General features: G+C 40.0%; 2 protein-coding genes across 3 annotated transcripts in view; one reads left to right on the top strand and one right to left on the bottom strand.

The window, feature by feature from the left end:
- The first annotated feature begins 1,593 nt into the window (after positions 1-1,593).
- On the top strand, positions 1,594-12,507 carry si:ch211-203k16.3 (fibrinogen-like protein 1). The gene is made up of 6 exons (XM_053488715.1): positions 1,594-2,751; positions 7,040-7,274; positions 8,567-8,704; positions 9,847-10,063; positions 10,151-10,346; positions 11,411-12,507. The coding sequence occupies exons 1-6, from the start codon at positions 2,428-2,430 to the stop codon at positions 11,555-11,557; spliced, it is 1,257 nt and encodes a 418-aa protein (XP_053344690.1). The 5' UTR covers positions 1,594-2,427; the 3' UTR covers positions 11,558-12,507.
- Positions 12,508-12,631: 124 nt separating this feature from the next.
- The window catches only part of snx9b (sorting nexin 9b), a 40,740-nt gene continuing 28,511 nt past the window's right edge, over positions 12,632-24,860 (bottom strand). For both annotated transcript variants that reach the window (XM_053488713.1, XM_053488714.1), the window contains 13 exons: positions 24,314-24,452; positions 24,104-24,185; positions 23,060-23,185; positions 22,836-22,953; positions 21,317-21,447; positions 21,124-21,230; positions 20,922-21,025; positions 20,582-20,659; positions 20,061-20,137; positions 16,873-16,962; positions 16,661-16,775; positions 16,490-16,581; positions 12,632-14,463 (listed from right to left, as the gene is read on the bottom strand). In XM_053488713.1, the coding sequence (XP_053344688.1) occupies positions 14,416-14,463; positions 16,490-16,581; positions 16,661-16,775; positions 16,873-16,962; positions 20,061-20,137; positions 20,582-20,659; positions 20,922-21,025; positions 21,124-21,230; positions 21,317-21,447; positions 22,836-22,953; positions 23,060-23,185; positions 24,104-24,185; positions 24,314-24,452 (1,307 nt within the window). In that variant the 3' untranslated portion in view covers positions 12,632-14,415. The remainder of the gene's footprint in view (positions 14,464-16,489; positions 16,582-16,660; positions 16,776-16,872; positions 16,963-20,060; positions 20,138-20,581; positions 20,660-20,921; positions 21,026-21,123; positions 21,231-21,316; positions 21,448-22,835; positions 22,954-23,059; positions 23,186-24,103; positions 24,186-24,313; positions 24,453-24,860) is intronic.

Raw genomic sequence — 24,860 nt, 5'->3', positions numbered from 1 at the left:
CTTCTTTAAGGCAACGCTTCCCTTTTTTATACGTCCACACTTTCAGCTGATGATTTCATTGAATCTGCTACGATATGATGCATTAAAATAAATATTCTTAGGGAAGCTGTTGGAACATTTGTCGATACGGATACGTTCCTTCTGATCTCAATCTGAGCATCAATACCAATCGTTCAAACATATTAGTGGAAGTTGGATACTTTGAGTGCTTGGACTGTCACTCTCTGTCTCTCTGTCTCTTTGTCTCGCTCCCTTTAATTACGAATCCTATTAGTAAGGATTACAGGGATAAGATGTCCACTCTGCCAGTTCCTCTGTTCTACATCCACTCTCCAGAACGCAAGCGAGAGAGAGAGAGAGAAATATATGTGACATGCTCCAGGTGGTCTGCAAGGGAAAAAAAAATTGCCCATCATTTACAGGTAATCATAAACCACTGCCTCTTCTTTTATCACTGTGTACAACTTGTTTTTCTGTGCTCGTTTTTCGTGACGTAGAAACACGACTGCTCCTTTCTTCCATGCGCCGAGTATTTATTAAACGTACTGTAGGTTCACACAGTAACTAAATTTAACCTAAACGCTCCCATTCATTCGTCACCGTGCGCCGTCTCCGAGGGCCGATTTTCTATCACACGAGTGAATAAACCGTCCTCCAAACAAAAGCCAGGATTCTCTCGGTCTAATAAAAGTGTCGGAGCGACAGCCACAGGGCACCCGGACCCTCGTCCATCACCGTGATTCATTCTCCGGATGGTGCGCTAATAGTCAGGGAGGAGATATTAGTCAGGAGCTGCTCTCTAATGTTGTAAGCTTAAGCACCGGCATCACCCGGTGAACCCACTGCGCTGTCCTCGGGTCACGCAGAGACTTTAATGCGTGTATATGACGCCGGATGAGTAATCTAATCACTGATACAAACAGCTCGTGTCGCTTCCTCTTCTTCCTCTTCTTTTTTTTTAACTTTGTGAATATTGAAAACATCTCCAAGCTCACGTGGATGTGTCACGATTCCTAGATTTGAAAGAAAAACAGCAGCTCCGACTGTCATTCCAGCTGTCAGTCAAATCATATTTTTAAAGCCCTTGTTGTTGTGTAATACACTGTTGTTGTTTCTATGGTAACGGCTAATTCACATATGAAGGACATGCCGCATGAGCTAAAACTAACATCAAATAGATAACAACCTTTGATATGATGTTACTGTTAAAGTTTTAGGACTTTCGTAACGGTGCTAATACTTCATGGAAAGTCTTTATGGCTTTAGAGAAAAAGGAAATATGTATGTGCATTACCTTTTAGTAAGTCTGGGCAGCATGCCCTGAATAAGATGTAACAATTAACAGATAAAAAGTTAGCAGGATGTGACGTTTAAATAAAACATTGGAATTGCTGACAAATTGTTGCATAAAAGCTTAGGAGAACTGTTTTATTTAATTTAATTAAAAAAAATTTAAGGCATGAAGAGTAGTTAAATAAAAAATACCAAATAAAATAAAATACATAAAATACACCTGTTGGAATGATGAGTCTGTTAGTGCAAAAAGCTTAAATAAACAGCTGTATAAAATTGGTAAAAGTAAACATCTGTATAAAATATCTGTAAATAAATATAAACTGTAAAAAAAAAAAAATAAGATAAGTAAAAAAAAGGGAAATGGCTGGACGTATATACTAATGAGTTAAACATGTAGAGTTGTGCAGTACATCGGTATGTACAGTAGTTAGCAGCATTAGAGTTATTGTAAGTTATGCGCTGTTACAGGAAAATATTGCTGTATAACTGCAGGTTGTAATAGAAACTTTTTTTTCCCATCACACAATATAAATGTTGATTATTTTTTCATAACTGCACATCCCCAAGTGTTTAGATCCTCAGTTCATGCATATGTATCACTGATCAGCCATAACATTATGACCACCTGCCTAATATTGAGTACCACCCTTGGGTCACATTTGGTACAGCCCACAAGAGCTGCAGTTTTGGAGTCGCTCTGACCCACAATATATATCTAGCCACCACAATTTGGTCCTTGTCACAGTAGAAACATTTTCGATATCTAGTTACAGTGGTGGAGGGAAGTGGGTGGGATATACAGAATTAGGCAACAAGTGAACCTTTTTTCCTGAAGTTGATGTGTTGGAAGCAGGGAAAATGGGCAAGCGTAAGGATTTGAGTGACTTTGACAAGAGGACCAGATTGTTAAAGGTGTGAAAAAAAAAACACTGTTTCGGTGGCAAAAAGGTGGACCCACTCACCCTACTCCTCATCCCCTATTTTATTCCCCCCGGTTTGTAGACAACAAATCTAATGAGAAGAACGATGATGGATGTCCAGGCTCTCCAGAAGAGCTCTTCACTTTGACTTAGTTTCTGAGATTGAAGGTTAATCATGGACATCATGCTGCTCTGAGACCGAGTCGTCCAGATGGAGCCCGGGACTCTCCTGACCCTCCTGGTGGTTGTTTTGGGCGGCGGCGGGGCGAGCGAGGACGACCAGGTCAGCGTGTCTCAGTGCGGCGAGTACAGTAACCAGGTGATGAAGGACGGCACGTGCAGACTGGTCGCCACGCTGCCCCAGCTGGATGACCAGCGCTGCCCCGACATGTTCCGCTGCACGGACGAGGTCTCCTACTGGCTGCACGAGAACGAAGAGCGCAAGCAGCAGATCCTGGCACTGCACGAGACCATCTCTGAGCTGCAGGAGGAGCTGCGCAACCATCGGCACAGAGTAAAAGTCCTCGAGCTGCAGGTCAGTACTGCGGCAGACGAGTAAAGAGGCTGTAGAGGCAGAAATTAGGCTTTAACACACTGAGAGAAATAATGGTTCAAATATGGGACAAAAACAAATACGTTTTAAAGTTTTACATTTGACTGTTACAGAGCTCTGACACTGGAGACTCCTTCCATAAACATCTTCTCAGTCATGATAGAGATCGTATGTGGATGAACAGTTATAACTTTTCATTTGTGATCTGCTTAATTTTTTTTGTAAATATACATACATATTTATATTTCTATCAGATAAAAAAAAAACATGTTTGCTAAATTCAGTTTCATGTCCTTTTATGTTTTAGAATCCGGAACTTTTTAAAATTCAAATCTTTCAACGATCTTAACTGTCATTCAGATGAAACTCGGCAGAATTAGATTTCACATGAAAAGACATAAACCTGTGAAAAAATTTATTATTCTAAAATGCTACATTTTTAAAATATTGAAACATGAATTTCACATGGTTACAGACACTACAGATGTTTTTTGGGGGAAAAAAATCCTTAATTTTGCACAGAAAGCTTTATTTTAACAGGGTAGGTCATATGCCTCTAGAAGCTTACACCAATTAATACTCATAAAGGAGGATGTGGCCTACAGCACATCACGGATTACAGGACCACCACCACTACCATCAGCTCCATAGCTAGCCTGCCAGATGATCTCAGCATATTATACACACGCTTTAAGACCTACAACGGCGGCACAGACAGGATGCTCACACACACCCAGACCACCGAACCTCTCTCGCTGCCTTCAACAGTCTCATCAGGTCAGGTATACAAAGCGTTGAGGAAGATTAACCCACACAAGGCAGCAGGGCCGGACAACATCCCTAGAGCTAATGGCTACGAGCTGACTGATGTTTTCACCTCCATCTTTAACCTTTTTCTAAGTCAGTGATCGAGAGCATCTTGACAAACTGTATCACCGTGTGATACGGCAGTACTACTGCGATGGACCACAAACGCCTGCAGCCAGTGGTGAAGACTGCTGAAAAGATTACAAGGACTTCGTTGCCGTCCCTGCAGAGCATTTACAATCGTAGAGTCCGCAGGAGAACTGCCTCCATCCTAAAGGATCATTATTATATAATCATATTACAATAATAATCATGAACAATCATTTGCACAATTTGCACAAACCATTGCAGGGTTGCACACACACACACACACACACTATATAATATATAAGTAACACTTGTGTGATTTGCACACTAAGACTTTTTTTACAGTGTTTATATTTTTTATATTAATTTCATACTTTTGCATATTTTTCATATTCTGCCTTAATTCTTGCCCCTTCCTGATTTCTTATTCTTTTGCATGTTTGTCACACAAAATGTTTCTGATCATCAAACACATTTAACTATTAGTCAAAGATAACACAAGTAAACACAAAATGCAGTTTTTAAATGATGGTTTTATTACTAAGGGAATAAAAAATCCAAACCTACACGTTGTGTGAAAAAGTAATTGCCCCCTGAACCTAATAACTGACGCAAGCGTTTGCGATAACTTGCAACGAGTCTTTTACTGCGCTCTGGAGGAATTTTGGCCCACTCATGTTTGCAGAATTGTTGTAATTCAGCTTTATTTGAGGGTTTTCTAGCATGAACCACCTTTTTAAGGTCATGCCACAACATCTCAATAGGACTCAGGTCAGGACTTTGACTAGGCCACTCCAAAGTCTTCATTTTGTTTGTCTTCATCCATTCAGAGGTGGATTTGCTGGTGTGTTTTGGGTCTTTGTCCTGCTGCAGCACCCAAGATCGCTTCAGCTTGAGTTGACGAACAGATGGCCGGACATTCTCCTTCAGGATTTTTTGGTAGACAGTAGAATTCATGGTTCCATCTATCACAGCAAGCCTTCCAGGTCCTGAAGCAGCAAAACAACCCCAGACCATCACACTACCACCACCATATTTTACTGTTGGTATGATGTTCTTTTTCTGAAATGCTGTGTTACTTTTACGCCAGATGTAACGGGACACGCACCTTCCAAAAAGTTCAACTTTTGTCTCGTCGGTCCACAAGGTATTTTCCCCAAAGTCTTGGCAATCATTGAGATGTTTTTTAGCAAAATTGAGACGAGCCTTAATGTTCTTTTTGCTTAAAAGTGGTTTGCGCCTTGGAAATCTGCCATGCAGGCCGTTTTTTGCCCAGTCTCTTTCTTATGGTGGAGTCGTGAACACTGACCTTAATTGAGGCAAGTGAGGCCTGCAGTTCTTTAGATGTTGTCCTGAGCTCTTTTGTGGCCTCTCGGATGAGTTGTCTCTGCGCTCTTGGGGTAATTTTGGTCGGCCGGCCACTCCTGGGAAGGTTCACCACTGTTCCATGTTTTTGCCATTTGTGGATAATGGCTCTCACTGTGGTTCGCTGGAGTCCCAAAGCTTTAGAAATGGCTTTATAACCTTTACCAGACTGATAGATCTCAATTACTTTTGTTCTCATTTGTTCCTGAATTTCTTTGGATCTTGGCATGATGTCTAGCTTTTGAGGTGCTTTTGGTCTACTTCTCTGTGTCAGGTAGCTCCTATTTAAGTCATTTCTTGATTGAAACAGGTGTGGCAGTAATCAGGCCTGGGAGTGACTACAGAAATTGAACTCAGGTGTGATAAACCACAGTTAAGTTATTTTTTAACAAGAGGAGCAATCACTTTTTCACACAGGGCCATGTAGATTTGGATTTTTTTTCTCCCTTAATAACGTAAAAACCTTCATTTAAAAACTGCATTTTGTGTTCAATTATGTTATCTTTGATTAATAGTTAAATGTGTTTGATGATCAGAAACATTTTGTGTGACAATCATGCAAAAAATTAAGAAATCAGGAAGGGGGCAAATAGTTTTTCACACCACTGGATTTTTTTTTTTTTTTTTTTTTTTTTTTTTTACATATACCTATTTCATTTTTTATGCTTTTTTCCCCTACTTTTTAGTATATCGTTGTACAGGGGGGAACATGTTTCTTACTATGCATAGGACAATAAAACTTGAAGGTTAATAAAGAAATTAAAATAGTTTGAATTTTAAACGATTCTTGTTTGAAGTGATATAACTAAGTAAATGGCCATTTTTGGGACACACATGAAATCATCTCTCCAAAACAGCTGAAGGTATTAACTTGAAATTTTAGGGAAGCAAGATCGCTCACTTCCATGTTGTATAAACTTCAATTTTTTATTTGCAGTATGCACATTTCTTAGTGATCATATCTATAAAATATTACTTTAATATGTTTAATGATTAGATCCTTTTATTTCTCTCTATAATCTCCTGCTACACTGATGCACTTATCCCAGTGTCTCACTCGTGCTTGGACACCATCAAGGTAGAAAGTTTTCTCACTACACCAGAGTCATGATCTGAATGGCCTGTTTCACGTCTAAGACTCTGGCCTCCCAGGAACTCCTTTAATAAAGAACAAAATGGAAGAGAACTTTCTACCTTGATGATATCCAACCACCATTTCCAGAATTTTTCAAGATTTTTTATTTTTTTTGGTAAGGCCGCTTTGTTTATTGTGAAAAGCACTATGGAAATTAAACTGAACTTCTAACTGATCCTCCTTGATCGCGGTTGCTAACAAGATTAGCTCAGGACCTTGACCCCACATGCTTGGCCTTGTACCCGCGCTCGTAAGCCTGTCACCCTGCTCTAACGGCTTACTGACACGGTACAGCTCGGGCACTCGGCTCATTTTAAATGAAAAGAAATAGAAAATGTTCCCTGTGTTTTATAAATGTTTATTTCTGCTCTTATTTAGAAATATTTTATAATAAAATATGCTGTGCATATCAAGGCATTGCTGAGTTCTTTGATCCTGATTGGCAGGGTTATATTATAATGTTCTCGTTACTATAGTAACAGTTCATTGATTATGACTTGTATAATGTGTAAATCTTGATATGTTTATTCTGTCCAGAGATGTTTAACATTTATGGAAGGAGTCTCCAGTTATAGATAAGTTTTTTCCGGCATATTCCTCACTTCCCAAATAAAACAATAATTTCACGAATGCTGCTATATTGAAATAATCAACTTTGAAATGTTCTTGCAGCTCTGCTTTATTCGTCCATGATATAGTTGATTATTTTCCTACAACAGCATGGGGGGTGCACAAACTTTTGCACTTATCCGTAGATCATCCTGCCGTTTTCTTTCCACCCTTTCACATTGTATGCGGTTTAGCCGCCTTGTCTTTTACGTGATTTTACTTTACCGTGTTCTACATGTTTGTTTTTTTTTCCTCCATGATGGTCAGAGTGAAGAAAAGTCTCGGCTGAACTCGTCCCAGGAGCAGCGCCTCCGTGATCTGGAGACTCAGTACGCCGAGGCCACCACGCTGCTCCACGTCCAGGCCTCGCTCGTCTCTGACCTGCAGGCTCAGATCCACAACCTCTCCATGCTGGTGGAGAAAGTGCGCCGAAACCCCGGGTGTATGATCAACATCATCCGTACCAGCCCGCTGCTGAGCTCCCAGCACACCCTGCACCCCGGTGAGCTCGACAGTAACGAGTGACATCACTCAGCCGTGTGTCTGTCCAAGAGCAGGGAAGTACATGGAGCCAAGTTTACAGAACAGTGTTATAATGAACTGCTGTATAGGGTTTAAACCTGGCAGCCACCAGGGGGTGCTGTAACTTATTTGTTAGGAAACTTGAGAGCTAAAAATTTATATTACTAATATGTCATGTACATACTTACTGTATGTTTTCTTTATTCTTCTTCTTCTTCTTATTATTATTATTATTATCTAAACAATCTCAGATACATATTTACATAATATCAATTACATTTAAGTAATATCAAATGCTCCATTCTGATTGGTCAGAAAGTGTAAATGAATGAATGAATGAATTATAACAGCAGTTCTGACAATAATGTGAAGATTTATATTATTTTTATTATATCGTTCAAATACTCGATCATTGTTTAACAGTAAGAGTAAGAACAGAAACTAACTTGTTTGTCCAAAATGTTCCACAACTCTTTATATATAATTGCCGTTCGATTCAAACCGGGACTTTAAATGATGAATTTCTGGTAAATGAAGATGTAAAAGAGATTGACGTTTAACATTTAACCTCACTCTAAGATATTTCCACATATTTGGGAGATTAAAGGAGTTCCTGGGAGGCCGGGGACAAGCAGTCCGGTCACGACTCTGGTGTACTGAGGGAACTTTCTACATCGATGGTATCCGAGCACTGGCATAAGTGCATCAGTGTATCAGGGGATTATATAGAGAAATAAACGGAGTTTGTTTTATTTTTCTGATAACTGTGATAATCCGTACAAACCAAAAGTCCCGGTTTGACTTGAACACCGCGGTTTTTATAGTGTTATATATCTGTACATTGTTCTAAAGTGTCTTTCCAAGTGTCTATCGGTATGGAAGTTTATTTTAAGGCATAAATGTAGTGAAAGAGGAATAAAACACATTCCGTGTGTTTATAAGAAAACAATCAACAACATTGTACGTATGATCGTGTGAAACAGCAAACGCATCAGTGTTTTATTCTTTACTTAATTAGTGTGTTTAAAACAAACCAGTCTAACATGTCAAATAATAAAATAAAAGCAAATTGTATGTTTATTAGTTGAATTTGATATTCAAAAGATAGGATTCATGCCCCAGTGCCCATGTCACTGTACTGTATCTTCAGTATTTTGTAAACACTAGTGCGGCATGAACACCACTTAATTAACGTTATGACTGACTCTATATCAAGAGCTTAATTCATGTACCTATAATAGACTAAACCATCAGATGTTTGTGATCTTTCAGAGATGCAGCATATCAGAAACTGCCCCATCGACTGTGCCTCCATCTATTACAACGGCGTGCGCCGGTCCGGCATCTACACCGTGGTGCCCTCGCTAGGAGCCATGCCTGTGGAGGTCTACTGCGACATGGACACGGACGGTAATGGCTCTACGCTCTCACCTGCAGCTTCTGCGCTATATTTTTTTGAACGTGAACATGGTGGATCTTCCGCGACACATGAGATGCAAATCCGTGATTTTGGGAGCCTGATACTCATTCCTTGCTTTATTCCCAGGGTGTTGCATGTTCCTGTCCCGTTTGTCCAAGAATTTTATTATAGTGGAAGAAGCATAGATTCTTCTTTCTCTTGTTAATCATAGCGACACTAGCCATGTGTAAGCTCATGTATGCAAAAGAGGGCGGATAGCGCTTTCCTCCCAGACTGTCACGCTGCCCTGGACAGTAGGTGGCGTAAAAGATGAGATGATGTCAGCCCATAGGTATTTCTGTTACTTTAATAGACCTGATGTCATTTTTACTAAACGAAATCGCTTTAGCACACAAGGAATTGATATTAATAAGTATTTGTGGTCATTATAAATACAGAACAGTGCTCTACGGAGATAGGGTTAGCTCTACGGAGAAATGGTTGTGGGAGCCTCCACAGACTTACATTAGTGCTGTTAATCGATTATTTTTTAAAATCTAATTAATCGCAGTCATAGTCTGCGATTAATCGCGATTAATCACAATTTTAAAATAGTCAGATTGACTTGTATTATAAACGTGTAATGTTGAAATAAAGAAATGCGTGACAAACTGGGTAGTATATAGGAGACGTGGCAACCCACAGATGGCGGGGCTCAAACCTGGATCCTCAGATCTGAAAATCAACGAACTAAAGCCTTAGCAGTCCGAGTCGTCAGTCCCACATCTTTCATTTAATGGATTCTTGTAAAAATAGTTCCTTTTGAAAGCACAGGAATTTTGGTTTTGCCTAAACTAAGCTTTTTATATAATAAAACTTGACGTTCAGCACCTGGTGATGTTTCCTCAGTCGCCTTATTATCCGCGTTAAACGTGCCGTTATCTCACACAGTCGGGTATCCGCGCTGCAATTATGGGAGCCATTAGGGGCAAACTTGGTCGTATGATTAATTTACGTAAAAAAAAAAATAGTGGCGCGTTAAGATTTCTAGATTAATCACATGCGTTAACGGGTTAATAGTGACAGCCCTTGTTTAAATGTCAACATGTGACTGGAGCTTTTTGGAGTCTGGAGTGTTGTTTTTCTCCCCGAGGTGGCGGATGGACCGTGATTCAGCGTCGGCAGGACGGCTCGGTGAAATTCGACCGCGGCTGGAAGGAGTACAAGGACGGTTTCGGGGACCTGCGCACCGAGTACTGGCTCGGGAATCGGCACATCCATGACCTGTCCACTCAGGGAGATTACGCACTGCGCATCGACATGGAGGACTGGAGCGGCAAACGCAAACACGCTCTTTACCAGAGCTTCAGGTGAGAACGAACGGAGGTAAAGTGATAATCTAGAGCAAAGATACGAGATACAGCTGAGAGTGTGTGTGTGTGTGTGTGTGTGGGCAGGATTGAGGACGAGGCGGCCCAGTACAGGCTTCACGTCTCCGGCTTTAGCGGTACGGTTGAGGACTCGTTCAGCTGGTATCACGACAAGCAGGACTTCAGCACTCCTGACACGGGGAACATCTGCGCCGAGATCTCACACGCCGGCTGGTGGTACAACCAGTGTTTCTACGCCAACCTGAACGGCGTCTACCACAAGGTAAACCCCTCCTCTGTCTCCTGGAATGGTCTATGGAAAGCTATTCAAATTCATGGTTTCTTCCTCAGCTTGTCAGGGCTTATTGAAGTTGAGCTCCTACACTTATCTCTTACTCCATCAAGTTTTATTCACTTCTTCAAATCTCGTTTCCTCTCTTCCAGCCAACGATGCAGAAAAATAAAATCCTGCAATCACGAGTTTGACCTTTCCATGACACGTCGTTGGTGCTGTAGCTATCCGTGTACGTTTAGTTTTTTACTTAATCTTTGATTTACACACATCGTGCTCCCAGATCCACTCTTTCACAATCTGATTCCGGGAACATGTGAAGAAGAAAAAACCTCTATAGATGTGATAACCTGGACATTCAGTAGATTCAGGTCGTCAGCTCACTTTATTTTATTGCCCCATAACGTTGCTGAGTCTAGACCTGAGCGACTGAAGCAACACCAGACCATAACACTGTCTCCAGAGGCTTTTTTTTTTTTTACCTTTTGAGCACTCTGGATGTTTAATTATTTATTTTTAAGTATATAAACTTCAACCTTTACTTACAGTACATATAACTTCTCTGTCTATAATTGAACACACCATTCAATTTAATCAATTACGCTCCAGATATATTTAACCTGCAGTGTTGAACTGGTTACCAGAGGTGAGAGGTAACGGAGTACTTTTACTTTCTTACTGTATGTACAGACATATTTCAAGTATCTGTACTTTACCCGAGTAATTTTATTAGAGAACACTTTTTACTTTAACTCTGCTCAATAATACAGCACACATCTGTACTTTTACTCAACTACACTTCAGCATGCATGACGTCTACTTTTACTTTTGTCCACCCCGTCGCTCTAGTGAATCTATACCTAAGTACAGGATTCGTGTACTTTACCCACCTCTGATCATCATCCACTTACACTCTGGCATCATCCTCTTACCAGCCTGAACACAAATCCCGTTTAGCCGTGAGCTACTGTAAGAACCGGTAACTGAAAGGATTTCCCATATTGTACCTGACTCTCATATTGTTTACACTCGTTATTTTTTTATGTGCTCCTCAGGGCGGGCGTTACTCCGCGAAAAGCAAAAACACGCTGGGACCCAACGGCATCGTCTGGTTCACCTGGAAGGATACGGACTATTACTCTTTACGTAAGGCCGCCATGATGATCCGGCCGCGCACCTTCAGACCGCACCTGTCCCCCTGAGGGGACGCCCAGCCTGCTGCCGCTGGCCAATCAGAGCTCACCACAGACAACGCTGAAAGACTGAATAGTGATGTCACTTCCTGCGTAGTGAATTTTTTCCTTTTAAAAAGTGACTGCTTTGGTTCCTGTTATGCATCATACAGATCAACAAAGAACTGTTGCTTTCATGCCTTGAATAATAATTTAGGGATGATATACTTTTACATTTGTTACTTTAATACATCACACATTTTCATAATCATCGGAGTACTGAGGAGAGAGCAGAAGCACTTTGAGCAAGAACACGCATCTCATAACGTTCTGTCGTCTTAAACAACAAACCGTCGTCTTAATAATCGCTTCGAATTCGTTCCGAATCACATGCTCTTTTATTTACAGCTACAACACTAACTAGCTCTTAGCACAAGGCTGAATCCCAAATCCCTCTCTAACCTCTGATTAAGGGCACTACTTAGGGTGTGGAACAAGGGATTGTACACCCTACTAGCTCTAACACGAACTTTCCATTTAATGCTTTTAAGGATTCAATCTTGGACGTTTCCCGGAGTTGATGTTCTAAATTAGAAGTGAAATATAAAGAGACACTTGTGAGACTTACAGGACCTTCATGGTTTATTCTCCTCCCCGCTTGGCTACTGAGTACCTGGTACGGCACTCGTGCTATTTCTATATCTCTTGTATGATTATGCTTAATTCTATACATAGTAACAAAAGATAAAAGTAATTTCAGTTTTTCCTCTTTAGGTAAAACACACCTGACCATCATCAAGTGTAAACTGGAAAAACAAACAAACAGAAATCCTTAATTTTTACCATTTTCGTTTACATTAAACAGATACCGCTGTCCATTTTGTAATACTCTTAAATGTGTATCATCACTGTTAAATATTTAGAAATATTTCTTCGAAGTCTACACATTTTATCTGAAACAACCTCGGAACACGTGGCAGATGTGATTCAGGTTCACGATGTAGGAACAACATCTCGCTTCATCCGTCCTCGTTAACACTCAACTCACACGCCGTCCAGAGAGCCGACCGAAGCGCGCGCTCCCCGAATGACTCCACAATCAGAGAATATAAATCAAAGTTTATTAAATCGTATCAGAATTACTTTCGTGGCTTTTTATTTTTTATATATATATAATTCATGATGCAAATAACATTGCAGACATCGCTATACATAAAATGAACATGAAATGAAGCACATGCATGGCTTAACGTGTATATATATTTATATATTTATAGATGTGTGTGTGTATATATATATTACACGCTGGTGTGAGGAGGAAGAGAAGTGCACGAGGGAAAGAAAAGATGATTTCTTTGGAGGAAAAAACAAAAAATCAAAAAAGCTTTTGCATGATGGCGGATAAAAACCGTGCAAAAAGGACCAGCCCTCCTTTAAGATGCTCAAAACCCAGACTCATGATCAGGTATATAAGTGTGTGTGTGTGTGTGTGCGGAGAGGAAAGAGATAATACACAAGGTTCTACACATTGTTGTATTTTGGCACTGTGAAAGGAAAGTGCATTGCACATGAGGCACGCTGAAGTTCCTCAGCACATAAAGGCACAGGGACGAGGACGGACCTCTGCGGCTCCCAAACGGACAAAAACTAACAAAAATAAAAGAGACACTGAAGGTAAAAAAAGAAAAGTGTATAAGACACTCGTTTGTGTCGTCTGTTTTTTTTGTTTTTTTATAGACGAATCGCAGTCCTGAGACATGGGGACATTTGTGCCACTGGAAGATTTATTTTTGGAGGGAGGGGAAAAAAAAAAGTTTTAAAACTTAATTCAATTGTAATCAATTCTGGTGTTAAGAAAGTCGGCCAACACTTTAAGGTCCTACATCATAAAAAAACAACCATTTTCATCTTAAGATTTTACCATACGGTATATTATTATTATTATTATTATTGCTCAAACATTCCCATCACTGTCTACATCACGTTTTTATATATATATATATATATATATATATATATATAAAGGGCGTTTTTACTTTTATACCTGTGTACCACGTGTTAGTCTCGTCATACAGAACCATGAACCATTTAAATGAAACGTCAGGTTATTTTAGGTTCTATCACACAATGGCGATTTTCAAAACAACTTCCCTCATTCGCACCTTTTTTAATTAGTTTAAATATTTTACACATCCTTAAACAGAACTTGTTTTTCTAACTCGAGCATTCAGGAAGAGCGAGATCAGGAAATGACACTGAAACAACATGGCTGTCGCAGCAGCACGACTCCTTCGGAGAACTCGATCGATCGTACATTTACTCAGTTATTAAACCTCACGTGACGTTGTGATCCAGCATGCCGAGACTGCTTGTAAGGATTTAAACAGACACAATAGAGGCTGAACTAAAAAACAATAATAACTTTAGACTCTGTCAGCCAGGATCGTTTCCCGTGATTAATTCCACCGGATTCAGTTTCCCCGATTTCATGATCGTCTCCTGGCTGCTGATTGGCTCAAACGAGTTTCGTGAAAAAAGTAAACGATCGAATGATTAGTGGCACCCGAATCAGCCTGACCCTCCTACTGGCACAAACGTCTCTAACCTCACTGGACTGGATTAGCAATAAGGAGACACACACCAGGTCACACGTGCTCCTTCCGGACGAAGATTAAGATAAAGAAGAAGAAGAAAAAAAAAACAACATGCAGATGTTTGCTGCTGAAAAGAAGGACGTGATATTTTACTAAACCTCCTTTGGTCTGAGATTAACATCAGATATGGCACTGAGGTCACAGACAAATAAAGAAGCTAAAGAAGAACAAAGAGAGAGAGAGAGAGAGAGAGAGAGAGGCCTGTGTGTGAGCGATGCAGTGCATTCCTCTTCTTTACATGGTAGTGAACTGACCGTGAGCCTGTCTCAGCTTCTCAGCAATCTGTCAACACAAAACACTTGTTTTACTTTACACGCTCTCACACACAAATAAATAAATAAATAAATAAATAAATAAAAGATGACTCTCGACCACCCTGAGCTTTTATTCCTGTTAAACCGCGAGACTCGTCTGACATGGTTTCCTCCGCTCTGAGCGTCAGCGCACTTTTATCTGAGTTACAGTCGATGTTGTGGAACGTGTTAGTTCCTGTTCTCACTAACGTCACAGCGGCTCCTGGACGTATAAACACAACCGCCTCTTCTTATATACTCTCGGTTCATCTTAAAGAAAACTTCATCACAGCTTTACACCTCTGGCTGTTACAGAGCGCTCTCTCACACACACACGCTTGTATTGCGATTCTTTTGTGTGTGGACATTCATGCATCGCCACACTGACCATAAAAAACATTCTTTGTTTTGTTATTTAAAAAAAAAATTGTATACACTGATCAGCCATAACATTATGACCGCTCGCTTAATATTGACCAGGTCTCCTGTTTTTGCCACCGAAACAGTATTGCACTGTGAGTCCTGACGCCTTTCTATCACAACCAGCATTGTCCTTTTCATTCAATTTGATGCTTGTTGTGATAGAAAGGTGCGTCATTGTTATGGTGGCAAAGGGGGGGACCGGCTCAATAAGTGGTCGTAATGTTACAGCTGATTGGTGCGTGCTTGCACTTTGAGGTTGTAACTTGTTGCAGTTCCTCTGTAATCCTGCAGGTGGTGTGCTCCGCACTATTCACACACTTGCAGGCGGAAACTGTTTCCTGCGTGTTAGGAGCGAAATCATTTGCTGAGTTTGTTTTGAATTATAACAAAACCTAAAAAAAAAAAAAAAAAGAATCTTACGGAGTCACAAAACAAATCGAATCGGCACCTAAGCATCGTGATGTCATCGTATCAGCTGGTCTCCTTCCGTAAACGTTCTATAAACATCTCCTCACAAAATCAAATCATCTCAACAGTTAAACATCTTTGTTATGGAACACTAAACAGAAATGTATTATCAGGCTTAGAGACAGAGACGGATACAGTGCAGCGGAAAATCTATTTGCCTTCCTTCATTATTTATTTATTTTTTTACATATTTATTACACATTTAAATGATTCAAATCATCAGATTTTTTAAATATATTTTTATATATATATATATATATATATATATATACTCATAACCAGATCGCAAACGCTTGATGGCGGTTATTACTGCCTGTTTGTTATTTTACAGTAAGTCCTCAACATACGAACGAGTTCTGTTTCCGAGAGTTCGTTCATAAGTCCAATTTGTTCGTAAGTCCAACAAATATTGTCTAGGTACTAGGATCCTAACACAATTGTCTATACACAGTATAAAATTAACCTGTTCTACAATCTTGTCCTGATTGTTTAGAGTCACGTAGATGGTTGAACGATTCATGTTAAAAACACGAGCGACGACTGCCGTCTTTTCACCTCGCTCAATTATTTTCACCATCGTTATTGTACGGTGATTCTTAGCAGTACCATCTTCATCGCCACTACTTTTACACTCGTTTCCAAACATCCCGGGATGCACGCAACGGTGTACGCAGGACAATTTATTTAACTTCTGTGACTGAATGTGCACAAACGCTCGTTCGTATCTTCGAAAGGTCGTAACTCGAAAGGTCGTAACTCGAAAGGTCGTAACTCGAAAGGTCGTAACTCCAAAGTTCGTATGTAGGAGACTTTACTGTAATAGGTTTTGAAGGTTTTTTTTTTTTCACATAGGGCCACATTGGTTTGGATAAGTAAATTTTTTTTCCTTAATAAATGAAATCATTATTTTAAAACAGCATTTCTGGGGGGTTTCAGGTTATCTTTGAGATCATCAAACTAATTTTAACATTTTACAATTATTTAAGTGTGCCAAATATGCCAAAAAAAATAAAAAGATAAATAATCAGGAAGGTGGCAAATATTTTTTCACAACACAGAGGATAAATAGATATTTTATCTCTAATAAACTTTATCAAAATGTGTAAAATTTAAGGACAGATTACCGTCTCGTAAAACTTGACTTGCTGCTCCAGGTACTGCTGCATCACTCTGTTGTAGTCATAGATCCGGTTACTATGGAAATGGTTCATCTCCGCTGCAGGACCGAATCACACAGGCGTCACACACACAGGGGTTACAGTCAGGATCAAAGACCAGAGACAGAACTGGTGTACCTTGTAACGAGTAAGACATGGTGCTGGCTCGCTTGGCCATAGTGACTTTCTCTCCAGAGGTGATCTTACTGGCGGCCACCAGTTTGTCCGCTTCCTTCACCTTCTCTATGGCGGCCTGCAGGAATCCAAACAGAACACACGACGTCCTTAACGTCAACATTTCTCATATCACTGGGGTTCAACCTCATGCGCTTTTCCGGATTCTGGGGTACCTTGTGAACGCCGATGGTGTCGGGGAAGCAGCCCAGAACCCCTTTGTACTCGTTGTTGGTCTCCATGAGGAAGTGAAGATCTTTTTTAGGCTGAAGATGTAGAACACACGGTAGTGAGGGTTATCGTACGCACAATCAACACGAGTCACTTCCACATTTACTCATCCGGTACACAAATGATTATTCCTGGAACACGTCAGAGCAGCAGTTAAATGGCACTGATCTGAATACAGTATACACAAATATAATGCTATAACACAATATAGCAGGGGTGACTTTTGCACTTATGCACTTTTCCCAGTGTTTCACTAGTGCTTGGACACCATCAAGGTAGAAAGTTTTTCTCAGGACCATAAATAGCCTGTTTGATTCACGTCTGAAACCCTGGCCTCCCAGGAACTCCTTTAAATGTTTACCCAAACAAGTTGCTTCCGCAGGTTTTTCTAGGATCAGGCGCTCAACATTCACAAGAACAGCCGCAGTAGGCTATGCACCACATTGACCGGGATCGTCATTCATGAACGTACGGCCTTCTTTAAAACATTTTTACCGTTCAGAAGTTTTACTAAGAGTCTCAATTTCATCACAAGTTCCGATTTGACTCGAACAACTTAACGTGTATAAATAACCTGTTTATTACATGGTCCTTGTCTGCTCATGATCACTGGATTGTTTAAAAGTCAGACTTTCAGGAAATTTACTGTAGATACGTTATAAAGGCCCAGTATTCTTAGTTATTAAAAAAAAAATCATAAATTATATTGTAGTAAAAAAAAAAAAAAATCATGATTAGTAACAGAAAGGGGGCTGAATTTGTTTATATAGTTACATAGTAAATTTTTTTTCTTTTGGCAATGTAAATTATAATGTAGTAAAAGGATAAAAGAAATTGTAAATTATAATGTGTACAAAAAAGTTAAAAACATGTGAATAAAAGTTCAGAAAAAAGGTAAAAAGATTTGTAAAAAGTAAATTGGCCAAAAAAAAAGTCATAAATTGTAAGATGGTAAAAAAGGTAAAATATTTTAAATAGTAACATAGTAAGAAAAAAGATCATAGATCCATAATTCATTGTCCGCTCATGATCACTGGATTATTTGAAAGTCAGACTTTCAGGAAATTTGCTGATACTATTTACTGGATACTTTATAAAGACCCGGTATCCTCAGTTCTAACGCCTTCACGTCTGTACGTTGTGTTATGAACACATGGACTGGTGACCCGTTACAGACTTTTTATCAAAAAGATAATAATGTGAATCCAGTTTATTATACGATTTAAATGAGTTTAATATTCAGACACGAAAAAACAAACACATAGTTGTTATAATAAATAATATAAACAACTAATTTTATGAAGGCTAGAAGTTGAGGGTGATGAACATGACGACTGGAAAATCTTTACTGGCAACAAGATTTTGTTTTCAGGATCGTTCCTATTTAAAATCATCAGAGGTTACGCCAGGTAATAAGTGTTTTACAGCCAGTTAGTGTTGTTTTGATCTCAGATAATCTACCGCCGTTATGTTGTCATGGCAACCCCAATTAGGAAACCCGACTAAAGACATAATTCACAGATTTAACTAGATTTTAAGATCGAGTAACGTTTAGATTAGATCAGTGCTAATCTCCTTCCTTCTTCCTTCTAAAAAGAAAATTAACGAGAGATAAAAAATAAAATAGACTCCGGACATTTAATTTAACCCTCCATCAAAGACACTTCACATCTGTGCTATGACTTTAACATCTGCTTTAAAACGCTTCTCAATATTGTTGATGTTTGGACTGAAACCTCGCATTACAGAATCAAAGAAAATAAAAACACTGTAATAAAAACTGCAGACATGTTTCGTGCTTAAGTGTGTATTATAACGTCCTGAGCTTAAACCAATGTGAGGTAATAAACAGAAGAGGGAAGCGTCTAAGATGAAGGGGAAGGCGGCGGGAAAAGCCGAGGTCATCCTGATCCTAGACCGCAGCTGTATGTTTAACATGATAAGACTTAAAGACACTCAAATATACTGTAGATACACAAGAGAACACTGCGGTAACGGAAATGTGAAGCGTGAGTACTGATGAATCTCTGCTCGGTTTATATCCGTCATCTGACATCAACATTCCTGCAAAAGGAAACGCTAATCTCTAATCACGACCCGTCTGCTGTTCCACGTTCTACTTTCTATTCTTAACACAAACGTGGGAAATACAAACAGCTAAAGAAGTTTCAGCACAACAACGGACAACGGTCTAGAATAAATAAAATCAGGAATAGTGATGCAGAATAAGTGTTAAACCTATTAAATAGGAACAATGCAAAACATAAAAAAAAAATAATTATAATGTAGTGAACGGGTAAAAAAATTGTAAATCGTAACAGGAACAAAAATGTAAAATAATAATCGAATAAAATTGTGAAATAAATTTTAGTAAAAGAGAAAACAAGGGTCGAAAAACATAAATCATATTGTAGTTAAAAGGTAAAAAAAAAATCATAAGTTACAGAAAAGGGTAATTTTTATGTAGTCATATAGTAAAAAGTTTTAAAATGTGCAAATTATAGCGTAGTAAAAAGGTAAAAAATTATAAAGTGTAACAAGGACAAAATGTTAAATAATAACACAGTAAAAGGATCAAACATGGTAAATTATAATGTGTAAAAAGGTTAAAAACGTGTGAATAGTAGTTCAAAAAATTGCGATAAGTAATCTGGTAAAAAAGTAAAATATGGTAAATTCTAACATAGTAAAAAAAAAGAAGTAATGAATAGTAACGATGTAAAAATGTTAGAAATTAGAATTTCTAGAAAAAGAAAAAAGCCGTAAATTGTGAGACAGAAATTGCGACAGAAAAAAAAATATATATTGTATACATGTAATTATCACAAAAAGGTCTATAATTAGTACTGTTGTTAAAAATTACAAAAGTCATAAGTAGTAACAATAAAAAGATCAAAAATATCAAAGAGTAGTTCAGTAATAAAACTCAACCTTAACTTATAACCCTGCTGCCTGCACTGCGAACTCCACAGTACGTAACTCTACAGTACGTAACTCCACAGTACGTAACTCTACAGTACGTAACTCTACAGTACGTAACTCTACAGTACGTAACTCTACAGTATGTAAGTGTTTTACACAGCGCTGGTGTTCATCACCTCGACCCCGGGGCTGTGATGAGAGCGTACTGTACCTGCTCAGCCACGATCTGAGCGATCTCCTCGTAGGTCTTCCCCGCTGCTGTGAGGGCGTCAGTCAGCGTGGATTCTCCTGCAGGAAACACCACAACCACACACACTCACGAGGTCAAAGTCAAACCACACACTTCAACTCTTAACTCTTAACCATACCCGTTCATTATGGTTTAACCCGACCCACAACAAGCAGAAGAGAGAGAGAGTGAGGAGAGAGAGCGAGGAGAGAGAGCGAGGAGAGAGAGAGGATAGAGAGCGAGTAGAGAGAGAGAGAGAGAGAGTGAGGGGAGAGAGGGAGGAGAGAGAGAGAAGAGAGAGAGAGAGAGCGTGAGGAGAGAGAGAGGGCAAGGTAAGAGAGAGAGAGGAAGGATAGAGGGAGAGAGGAGAGAGAGAGCGAGGGGCGAGAGAGAAAGGAGAGAGGAGAGAGAGAGAAAGAGAGAGAGAGAGAGAGAGAGAGAGCGAGGGGCGAGAGAGAGAGAGAGAAAGAGAGAGAGAGAGAAAGAGAGAGGAGCGGACGGACCTTCATATCCACTGCTGTTGAAGACGGCCGAGAGGTTCTGGAAAGCTTTTCCGATCCGCTGGTACTCCTTCGGCAGAGCTGTTGGAGGAAATGCAGATGTTTCAGTGTTAAATATTCTGAAAGTATATGACTCTAGGAGATGTAGGAGATGTTGGAGATGTTGGAGATAATGGAGATGTAGGAGATGTTGGAGATGTTGGAGATGTTGGAGATGTTGGAGATGTTGGAGATAATTGAGATGTAGGAGATGTTGGAGATAATGGAGATGTAGGAGATGTTGGAGATAATTGAGATGTAGGAGATGTTGGAGATAATGGAGATGTTGGACTATCTCACTCACGGCCTGTACAGCGCTTCCAGTGCTCGTTTCCGACAGTCAGCAGGTCCTTCACTCCGTCGTCCATTGACTTGGTGAAGCGGCTGAACTGCTCACACTTCTGCTCGCTAAAAAAAAAACCCACATAAAAAACACACTGTGTTTTATTCGCTCTTTATACACCAGTTCATACTGGATCCCAAAAAATCTGACTCGTGTCACTTACACTTCGTGGAGCTCCAGGTCCGGCAGTCCCTCAGGCTCTATCGTGGAGAAGATCATCACCCCGACCGTCTCGTCCTTCTCTGCTTTTCTCTTCCCCATTTTCCAGTCCTGCGTGAGACACGAACAAATCTATTGAACACATCCATAAGACGGGCTACAGGCGCGATCATCTATCAGTCACCTTCATACTGTACCTTCTCATCCTTGTAGGTGAGGAAGAGCTGAAAGACCTCGCTGTTGGAGATGACGGGATGCCGGCACATTCTGGACATCCAGGCCTGAAGCCTCTCCATACGCATCTTGATGAACTCCTCCTCAAAACGTCCTGAGAGACAAATACAGACAAAAAAAATCCTCAATGCAGTGCCGCTCATTTCATAATTCCGACTGGTCAGAAGGAGGTTGGTTATTTTTTTCTATAAAAAGCAAAAAGTAGCGCAAAAAGCCAAAACAAAAAGAGGAAGAAGAAATTCACATCAAGTAAAAGTTGAGGAAAGCTGAGAACCCTTTAAAGACGAAAACACAAGGGACATGCTGTTACAGAAAACTAATCCACAAGGTTACTGTGTAATGGAGGAGTTACTGTTACAGAGAAAGACTAACAAGACTGATGTTCTGGAAAAGAAACCCAGTAGGCATGTGGATCACCAGGGAGCATCCGATACAATATCACCACGATACATTGGTGCGATTCAATTTGTACTGCAATTCGATATTCATTTTTATTTATTTATTTTTTTTTATTCCTAAACATACTTCATAGAATCATAGAGGAACTGCCACATTTTTACACGTCGAATGCAAACAATTATAAATCAAAAAATATTTTCCATATACAGTGGAACCTTGGATTATGAGCATAAATCGTTCCAGAAGCAGGGTCGTATTCCAAAACACTCGTAAATCAAAGCTAATTTTCCTATAAGAAATAATGAAAATTCAAATTATTTGTTCCACAGCCCCAAAAAACCAATACATAAAATAAAAAAAAAATTAACACAAAATATAAAGAGAAAATAAAACAAATTAACCTGCACTTTACCTTTAAAAAAAATAAAAATAATCCAGACAGATAAGTGTTTCCATTTATGCGCACAGGCACTGTGTGTGTGTGTCTTTGTGTATGTGTGTGAAGCTAAAGTAAGAGGAGACACACGTGTGATATAAAAAAAAAAGTACACACGCACTTAAAAACACAAAATAAAATTAGTTTTTTTATCCACACACACGTGGTCACAGTGTTATACTGTAGTAAACAGTACACGGGTGCACGGATGTTGATTATACCTGTGAGAGACGGGCACCAAGACCCAGCGGGGAAGACGATTACCCACAGTTCCGCAACGTGAGAAACGTATTAAATATCTTTTCTCGTCTTGTGGAACACTCACAAACCGCGTTACTCGCAATCCGAGGTTTCACTGTATAAACTGGATTTTGTAGTCAAATGGGACGAGACATGAATTGCCAGACGAGAAAAGGAATCACAATATGCAACTGAATAGATTTTGTTCTCCTTATCTGGTACAGAGTGAAAACTAGGATCTGTAACTCCTGTGTCCTCCTGTTACTATAGAAACCGTAAACAAAAGCATAAGAACGAGCGCATGAATATAGTCAGAGCTGTGGTTATAGAGAATTAATTCACACCTTCTCACTAGAATTGTGGTATAATCCCCCACACACACACACACACAGGTTTTCTCAGCTTACCTGTGACCTGCTTGTCAGGCAGACACGGGATGGGGATGGCTGACCCGAACTTCTCCAGAAGTCTCTCGTACAGCCAATCGAAGTGCTTGTATCGATGATTGACAGGTTTGTTAGTAGTCTAGAGGGGAGGGGGAGAAAAGTTCAACATTTCGTTAAAGCGTTTATACTTGACGAGGTGTTGTGTTTTTTGATTTCATTCCGCTGTTTCCCGCGGCAGGACTCACATTAGGGGTGACCTGGTACTCGATGTAGCTCTTAAGGCCGTACATTTTGGAGCCCTTTTTGGGGTCTGCTACAACGCAGTCCAGCTGCGGCTCAGTGTACTCCCACACCGGGCCGATCTCGCCACCCTGCAACACACACACGTATATATATCACACACATTAAACACCACACTGACATCTCGCCCTTTCCTTCTGAAAGGATTCTGACCTTTTCGGGGTTATTAACGTCCTTTTTTTTTTTTTGTTGTTAAACCTGTTACACTTGCTCTTGTAAGAAACAAGCCGCATGGGTCCAGGCCGAGATTCCTACATCAGATAACTTTATTAGGTTCACTGTAGTTACTGAATAATTAATAGTACGACTGAATAGGCTGAAGAAGGACATGAGCTGCATCATGAAGAGGAAAAACGTTAAACATGTAGAAGGACTTAGGGGACTGTTTTAGTGTATAAATAAGTGAAAGTCTAACAACATAACATCTGGAGTTCATTTGTTTCAAATTGGACGCGTGTCGTTCCAGGGAACGCCTGATCCTTAAAAATCGCCGAATAACTTCTTGTGGAATTTTATTAATGTGAAAGCGAGCCAGGTGGAAAGTAGGGAGGCAAATCGTTTTCAGACCCGGGACGAATCAACCCCTTGAATAAGGGAAGAGAAACTCCATAGTTAATACTGATAACCTGGTCATTCAATACATTCAGGTCGTCAGCTGACTTCATTTTATTGCCACATAACGTTGTTGAGTCTAGACCTGATCGACTGAAGCGGCACCAGATCATAACACTGACCTTTTATGTCAGAGGCTTGTACAGTGGACACTACGCATCATCGCTTCATACTTCTTGCATCGCTCCAAAGTCCAATCTTTATGCAAACTGAAGCCTGAACATTACTTAAAACTAAAGCAGCACAAACACGTGCCTTGGACGGATCAGCTCTGTTGACAGTAATTTAAGAATAACGTCTGTGTTACAGCATATTGTGCCCACTCTTCTTCGTCTTCCCTAACACTGTACATAATTTGTAGAGGAGGTTAATCTTACATAGACGGATAGCTTGGGTCCTTTGGAGCCCGTTTTGGACAGGAGGTACAGCTCGGGGCCCGATTTGGAGAATCCCGGGAATCTGCACATCAAAAAAGAAACAGAATTAGCAGATGTGATGATGTGATGACTTGCACGGCCGCTGGGATGAAGTCGTCGTCTTGCGAACTGACTTGGTGTTAAAAAAATAATAAATCCGAGACATCTCACTTGTTGAGGGTGATTTTCATGGAGGACCCGTGAGCTCCTCCTCTGGTCATGCCGCCGCCCTCTCCGGTATCGCCTTCGCCGTAGCCGCCCGAGGACTTCCTGTCGTCCCAATCGTCGTCCCACTCGTCATCCTCGGCACCTTTAACCACATTACTGCATTACACGCTTTTAAAAAAAAAAAACATCCTAGAGGGGTGTACCGATAGTAATGCAGGAAAGGGTGGAACTTTTGTATTACAGTAGGGGGTACAAACTGCACATTTCGGGCGTGGAACTCAACACAGTCTCCATCACAACCTGTCTCAAGTAATAAAAAGGTTACGCCCACTTTTGCGTTACTTTCGGTACAGCCCTTTAATAAACAACTCCAATCACACACACCTACAAATAACGCACCAATTCCAAAGCAACCTATTACAAATTATTATTATTATTAACGTAGGGAGTCGACTGATTATCAGCAGAACTCGAGATTGAATCTCGTCTATGCATCGTTTAGCATCATTACAACACCTGTAATAAACCAACTTCACATCATAAAGCATTT

Source organism: Clarias gariepinus, chromosome 27 (genome assembly GCF_024256425.1).
Source record: "Clarias gariepinus isolate MV-2021 ecotype Netherlands chromosome 27, CGAR_prim_01v2, whole genome shotgun sequence".
Classification (NCBI taxonomy): domain Eukaryota; kingdom Metazoa; phylum Chordata; class Actinopteri; order Siluriformes; family Clariidae; genus Clarias; species Clarias gariepinus.
Note: the sequence above shows the minus strand (reverse complement) of the source record. Positions and strands in the feature narration are given on the sequence as shown.

What these genes read in the sequence shown, in the direction of transcription:
- si:ch211-203k16.3 (XM_053488715.1), top strand. Translation starts at nt 2,428, where the DNA reads ATGGAGCCCGGGACTCTCCTGACCCTCCTGGTGGTTGTTTTGGGCGGC. An exon ending in TAAAAGTCCTCGAGCTGCAG is followed by an intron (nt 2,752 to 7,039) that starts GTCAGTACTGCG and finishes CATGATGGTCAG; the next exon opens with AGTGAAGAAAAGTCTCGGCT. An exon ending in TGAACGGCGTCTACCACAAG is followed by an intron (nt 10,347 to 11,410) that starts GTAAACCCCTCC and finishes TGTGCTCCTCAG; the next exon opens with GGCGGGCGTTACTCCGCGAA.